Source organism: Plodia interpunctella, chromosome 24 (assembly GCF_027563975.2).
Source record: "Plodia interpunctella isolate USDA-ARS_2022_Savannah chromosome 24, ilPloInte3.2, whole genome shotgun sequence".
Taxonomy (NCBI): Eukaryota; Metazoa; Arthropoda; class Insecta; order Lepidoptera; family Pyralidae; genus Plodia; species Plodia interpunctella.
Genome location: NC_071317.1, coordinates 3,192,861 through 3,200,581, shown reverse-complemented (window position 1 = coordinate 3,200,581; position 7,721 = coordinate 3,192,861). Strand labels below are relative to the sequence as shown.

The 7,721-nt window shown below is 34.6% G+C and overlaps 1 protein-coding gene across 1 annotated transcript; it reads left to right on the top strand.

The window, feature by feature from the left end:
- The first annotated feature begins 2,968 nt into the window (after window positions 1–2,968).
- Window positions 2,969–4,707, top strand: LOC128680596 (homeobox protein mls-2-like). Its single transcript, XM_053763842.1, has 2 exons — window positions 2,969–3,705; window positions 3,915–4,707. The coding sequence occupies exons 1-2, from the start codon at window positions 3,072–3,074 to the stop codon at window positions 4,502–4,504; spliced, it is 1,224 nt and encodes a 407-aa protein (XP_053619817.1). The 5' UTR covers window positions 2,969–3,071; the 3' UTR covers window positions 4,505–4,707.
- Window positions 4,708–7,721: the final 3,014 nt, after the last annotated feature.

Below are 7,721 nucleotides of genomic sequence, written 5' to 3'. Positions count from 1 at the left end.
TTTCATTTCTGATTGGGCCTTGGTGCCTACTTTAGTTTTATAGCATCGAAATATTGGATGTTATGTTTTAAAGGCAACGATGTTATGTTTTTTAACAAAACTACTTAGGTCTACCTAAGTAGTTTTGTTACCCTTTAAAACTTGTTTATTATGTACTTGTTTATTACCCTTTAAAACATAACCGCAAAATTTGGAAACAGTTTTGATAGTGTGGAGCCGACATTAGACTCCAACCTAATTAATATAATAACTAATTTAAATACTGCAACCTAATTTAAATAAACCTTAAATGTGTAATGCCGGCTCCACATTATCGTAGAGCTCGGATAGATGCGGACGCGAACGCATAAACATTGGGTAATATGTAAGTAGGTATGAGTGCTTTTATTTACCGCAATGAAAAATACGCAAAGTAGGTACGCCGATGTGTCAAAGTTTGGCGAACTACCGCGGATAGTGTGGAGCCGGCATAATACACTACACCTACATGTTTCCATGAATTAAAAGAGGTTAAAACAATAATAGAGAAATAATGGATTATACCTAGATTATACATTATCCTACATGTTGTACATGATTAAAATATTATGATCAGACAAAATACCATCACTCTTCTCATATACATTACATATTTCTTTGGATTTATTGATTGAAATAAACTTAGATATAACACCTACTCTGAATTCTATGACATATGCTACATAGAACAAGGATCTTCAAAACACATTTCTATTTGGGTAATACAAAAAAACTCGATTTCACAGTTATAGAAACAGATTGTGTAACAAAAAGCCTATTATTCTCAAACTGGTGTCGGGTTACCGAGCGTCTGGTGTGGATTGCGGAAGAGCTTTACGACTGTCTTATTGTTTTTACGGCAAAAGTCGGTTTGCGCAAAAAAAAATGAGAGCTATAAAATTGTTAGGACAGGGGCAGTGTGAAGCTGTCATTTTATTAGTTTCGTTTGTTTACGATTCTAGTTAAACTAGATAAAAATTATCGCGTATTAAATAAACGGCATTAGGATAGTAATTTATATTACTTTATAGCACAGACCAACATACTGGCTTATTTTACATACTAATACTATTATTGAGGTCAATGCACTCGAACTAAACGTTAAGTTAAACTCGAACTACCCTCTAAACTTAAGAAAATGAATTTATTTGCCATAGTTTAGTGAACTGTTCCTTCTTTAAACCGAACTGCTAGGCAGAGGAACTTAAACAAATATAGGTACTTATGTCGTAATATTTTATAGATAAACTAGTTTTGCCGCCGGCTTGTCTTATGCGAATTTCGCATGCAATAATGCTTTCCTTTACCTTCGTATTCCAAACATGCGACAAGAAGATTGCTTGAGTACATAAACAATGAATAGGTGACTAAAGATAATCTCTTACGTATTTGTGGCCGTCCAAATCAAAAGGGACCCGGCGCCCGCCACTTAGGTACGCCATAATTGCCGTTGTTTAGTATTTGAACAACAGCAATAAAAACCTAAGTGCCAGCCGTCATAAGGTCCCTTTTGATTTGGATGGCCACATTTATAATATTAGTAACTATGGAACTAATTCTCACGAATCATATCTACCCGTGTACCAAATAGCACAATCCTTCCAGTAGATTTTGTGTGATTGATTCAGTAACACACATCATAGGTACATACATGTTTAGGTAACTTAAAAAAACCAAACCACAGATTGTATAAGGGAATTGAATACTTCCAGGGGTATATTTACAAAACGTAACATAAAAGAAGTCATTAGCGAAACGAAAGGGCACCGCTTTCCGACCCGACACCGTATGAAATCATCGTGAATAGGTGGCTACCTAGGAACATGAAGCACGTAGCACGTCATTGGGTCCAGATATTCTCTCCTTTTTTACACGCTGCGTGTAAGGTGTCGTGGTAGGCCTCCAGTGCCCAAACGCACCTTTGCACGTGCAACTTCACCTTATATTATAATAAGTGTTTACTTATACGCAGAACGTTACTATGATTTCTCACGACGACGCCTTCTATTTGTTTGCCTTCGTCCTCAATCGTTACAGGCCGATGACGTGACGTAAATAAACAAAACACTCACACGTCTCAATAATAACAATGTGCCGTTGAAAGCGGTAGGTTCAATCAAATACACATAATTAAAATTCTAGAAGTCGAATAAGTATATACATTAAAATAAATTCGAAGAATTCAGAATTTAGATAATTAAGATAGATAAATATTTATTTTTGTATTAACTTATGGTTTCAAAAATATTAGGAAGTTAAATGTTTATTTAAAGAAAAAAATAGAATTTCTCTAGTTATGCAAGGCACCTACCACAGATCATAACCATTAGGTAATTTATGTGTTCTATCATTGTTTTTTAGTGATTAATTATTAATTCCATAAGAGAGTTGCCTCATTTGAATAAGTTTTGAATAGAAGAATATTTTTCATTTCTACCTGTCTCGAAAATCCTACGACAAAACGTAGATAATTTTAATCAGACAAGTTTAAGTCAAGAAATATCATATAGGTACTATAACAAGTTTACTACACTAAAAATCTAGTGGTAGTTACCACTTAACTACTGATTTTATGTTTTCTATCAGACATCCATACTTCCACACTAATACTTATAGAAAGTACTTATAGCCGATTATGGAAAAAAATTTAAAACATTAATTAATGATCCGGGGTTAATATGCCTGTGTTACTGCAGGCGAAGTTTCGCTATATTTACAAAACGTAACATAAGATTAACAATTAAGAAGTCATTAGCGAAACGAAAGGGCACCGCTTTCCGACCCGACACCATATGAAATCATCCGTATTATTTACGCTCCGTAGTAAACAACCCTGGCTGTGGGAGACAAGAACAACACTATAAAACTACATGAATTAGAATGAGACAGGTACACCAACGTGGCTCCGCCCCTAGCCCCGCACGCATCGAGGATTGGCTTCGAAGCCCACTCTCCTTCACCAGTCTTCCAACGCTGCTCATTTAAACAACAACTTAATTAATTAATCTATTAGTCGAAGTGAATAATGAACTCTGAGTGGTAGTGAAAGTGTCATGGATAACTTTGAGCAACACAACGAAGTATCAACATCTTACAATAACATTAAGCAAGACTTCTACGAATACATCGATGTAGATTGTTTGGAGAAAGCTAAAGAAGTGCCTAAAGATTACAATGTTTATATGAAGAATTACCGTTTGAAAGACGAAGGACCAGGGAATCAAAATTTGAACACACCGTTCTCTGTTAAAGATATTTTGAGTTCAAGTCAGCCCCCTAACTATTACGAACGAAGCGATTGGAAAAGCGACCGAAAGGGTTACGAATACGAACAAATGTATCATCAGAATCAGTCTTACTGTCCCCCGGATTACTTCAGCCAGGTCTATCAGAACATGCCTGTGCATACCAATGTTGAGCCGTACTGGAACCAGGACGTCTACCACGACCCTAAAATTGAGGATTATTACAATTACAATCCGTATTGCCCTAACTTCTATCATCAAAACTATGAACAGTACCCGGAGCTTGTAGTGCCATCTCATCACGTGGAAATGGATCCGAGAATGGAAGAAAAGCAAGTGCCGCTGGAGAAACGAAGTGAGACTGATGGCATGCCGCCTCTAAAGCCTATGCCGCGATTGCCTCAGTTTGATAAACTGGAAACCTCGTCAAGGAACACATCAAGTATGTATTTTACTGCCATAATATTATAATATAGTATACATATTTCATTACATTATTCACTAAAAAAACACTGAGACCTGTAATTTATTAATTATATTAGTCCATACCATAATTAACAGTACCCACACGAATTCACTGTTAATATTCGACGTTTGATAACGATTCTAACGTTAATCAATTTATAAATTATTTATCTTGTGTTTCTACAGAACCTTCAAGTAACAGCAAAACGGATCGAAAGGACAAGAACGTGAAGAGGAAACCACGGATTTTATTCTCCCAGGCTCAAGTCCACGCTCTGGAGATCAGATTCCGAGCTCAGAGGTACCTCACGGCTCCAGAGAGGGAGCAGCTAGCGAAGTCGCTGAGTCTGTCGCCGACGCAGGTGAAGATATGGTTTCAGAACAGAAGATACAAGAGCAAGCGGATCAAGTCGCCAGAGGTGTCAACATCCACCGATGCTAAGGCCCCTAGGAACCCTGGAAGAAAACTCTTCAAACCGGACGACCGAGAGGCTCTTCCAGCTCCAAACTATCAATTCCCTAAAATGGAAATCTGCATGGATAATAACGATAACCTCACTTCGGCTACTTACTTCGATGATAGCGTGAACTATGACGAAACTCTCGGCGACAAATATTATACCAATAAACAGATAGTAGACGACAATAATGTTCACATGGACAATTATAGATCCAAAAATATATTTCCCGATGTAATTAATGTCGATACAAAGAATATGTACAGTAACGAGGAAGACTGTAAAAAATACTATCCCGTAACTTACGGTTGTTCGTAAGTTTTTCTTTATATTTAAATGTGCCATTTTAGACTGACTACCAAAGAGTATTATAGATAGAATATTTTGTTATGTACTTATTAACTTGTAACATAATTATGTATCTACATAAGCCTGTGCAATGTCGGAACTGACTCAACTATCATGCCAAGTTATTGAGATTATATTCATTGTTTTGTAAATAAATAAAAAATATGAATGCACGTCTTGGTTTTTATTTCTTTGTTCCACCGTACACTTTATATTTAAATTAAACGCAACTCAGAAAATAATGGGGATATATTGTACTGATTGGATCATTAAAGATTTAACTTCCTAATATTTTTGAAACCATAAGTTAATACAAAAATAAATATCTATCTATCTTAATTATCTAAATTCTGAATTCTTCGAATTTATTTTAATGTATATACTTATTCGACTTCTAGAATTTTAATTATGTGTATTCTATTCCTACCGCTTTCAACGGCACATTGTTATTAGTTTATGAATTAGCTACTTGACAACAAATAAATAGATACCTATATATTAATAACTAACATTAATATACAAGTATACCTTTGACCTTGCTGATTCAGAACAACTTCAAAATTAATAATAGGTACTAGGTATGTCAATATTATCATTTTTATCCCACGCAAGGTAAAATGTTAAGAACAATACTAGGTAGGTGGTACCTGTAAATACTTAGCATATAATAACAAAATAGGTAAGTACTTAGCATATAATATAGGTAAGTACTTATAGCATATAATTTAAAAAAAAAAATTTAGCGAATATTCAGAAACTAAATACTATTTAGGGAAATGATGAGGCCTACAAAATTTCCAATTCAAAGAGACTTACCTACCTAGTACCCATATTGTAGGCACAATGGACTGTATGTGAATCCTGCATGAGTCTTATGACGCGGTAATTGGAGCTAATTTATAAAGGTTGATGTGCCGTTTATTATACTTACCTACATATAAATATTTTATATGCATTATTCATATCGTGCCGTAGCTGTTCACAATCACTAAAATTATTTTTCTAAAACACAGATAATTAAAAAAAGTTAATAGCTACAGTCGGTGCGTGTTACAAAATGGCTTTTTCTTTCAATTTGTAAAGATCGCTTTTATCTGAATTGCTACCATCCCGTTGTTGTGACGGCTCTGCAGACGAGCGGTTGGGTGACATTGTGAAATACACAAAATAACAATTACAATTTGCATGAAAGAAAAGAAAATATCGAAAGATCCTTACAAACTTTTCCATTTTTAAATAAACAGTATTGGTAGTTAGTAGCGTAGTAGCTATTGCATTAAGAAAGAAAATTAACTAAGTAGCTTTTAACGATGCGAGTTTTATGAACCCGAATTTGATAATAAGCTCACTATCGTCACTTGAGGGTAAAAACATAAAATTACTACATTTTTTATATGAAAAACTCAAATATTGTCTAATAAAATGTTTTATCTAGTGGTAGGTAGCATAATCCACTGCAAATTCACATATTTTTAGAATTTTTGCTATTTATTGAAATTGACATACTTAATTAAATGTGATGGTGAGGTGACTTTTGAAAAAGGTTACTTTTTAATATGTTGATTCGGTTACAAATTTTCATTTCTTATACAGTTTTAATTTCTCAAGGTATAGTTTTAACTAAATAAAACTCGCATTCCTCACATGCGTTTTAAAAACCGTTCGTCTGTTCTCTAGAGCCCCATACTAGACACGCTTTCAGGCGCCGGCGCCACAAAATATCGACCCACGTGTCCCCAGGCTCTGGGAACCAGGGCCACCTGTAACTGAAAGCTTCTATGAGCTTTTATGGACTAAGCGTGCGCGATTTATTGGATTTTTTTACGTTTCAGCTGTAAAATTGATTTTACTGGCCGCTTTTATGGCTGTTAATTACTTTATGTGGTTATTGCTTTCTCACAGTTGTAGTTGATTATGTGGATGTTTCTTAGTCTCTATGATAGGCCAGTTGATAATATGTATTTTTTTTTTGTTTTGATGACCATTCGAAGGTCCTATTAATAAAAACACTCAAAGTGAAAAAGGTATGACAAAATTAAAATCACTCATTTTTGGACTTATTCAAACGCTCTAAACTCTTTTGTCTCGCACCGTGGTACTAATGTTACAAAGAAAACTATGTTTGTTCGGCAGCTAGTACATTAAATATTACGTTTATAATGGTATGGTGATGATTTCTTAATAAAAGTTGTTACAAAATTTTATTTTTTATTATGATGATTAAGTTTGCTTTTATAATTTCATACTTTTTGAAACTGAACTTTCCAACCAAGTTTAAATGTTTGTATAATGATTTATATGTAACCCAGCTGCCTAAAATTCACAGTCTAAAATTATCTTAATGATATTAAATATTCCTATTTTATCTAGATTATACATATTTTTTTACAATGTTCTGAACTTGTCAACTAGCCAGTTCTTTTAGCCAATTTTTTTATTAACTTTAAATAAATAAACATTGATAGTTTCTATAATAAATATTTATATTTATTTATTATTCTATAGTCATGGCTTAGGCCATTAATAAAGCAGGTTGTGTGCACTCCACAATGCTGACACTAGGTTTGCTTTGTTCAAATTTTGAGATCCTGGCAGGCTGTGAAATCACAGCCTAATCTTCAAAAATGTAAGGTTTTCTTTTAGTCTGACCCCGGGCTTCGCGGCTTCACAACCCAGAACGCAACCGGGAACTTGCAGAGATGTGAGAGAGTAAGGGATTTAGTTATGGTTATAGCAACTATTCTATTGTGCCTAAGTATATTGCATTATTTTATGCTTTAGTATATCCTGTAGTGGTTCAACCAACTGACATTGTGTGGGCTAAATGTTTTTCTCGTTTGATTCTATCTTTATTTAAAGTCTGCTATTACTGAACAATACGCTAAAAATACAATTTACTACCAATTATTATTCATCGTAAGTCAAACGACGACTCGTGTGTATGAATAGAGTTGATGTTCCGAATCAATCACTGTTGGTTGCGGTCGGGTTAGGCCCAGGGCCGAATCCAGGCTGATCTCAAAACTTTTTCATAGCTTAGGAAAGCTAGGCTTGTTGATTTGCGATTGAAATGGACCAATCCTATCGATCGAGGCAACGACGTGTTTTCGTTTTGATTGTTTTAATACCTGAGTCATTGTGTCGCATTTATATGTAACTGCAGCTGTTTGCCCTCGAGTCAATAACT

Excerpts from the sequence above, each read along its gene's own strand:
- LOC128680596 (XM_053763842.1), top strand. The coding sequence starts at position 3,072 with ATGGATAACTTTGAGCAACACAACGAAGTATCAACATCTTACAATAAC. Across the intron at positions 3,706-3,914 it reads CTCGTCAAGGAACACATCAA|AACCTTCAAGTAACAGCAAA; the intron begins GTATGTATTTTA and ends GTGTTTCTACAG.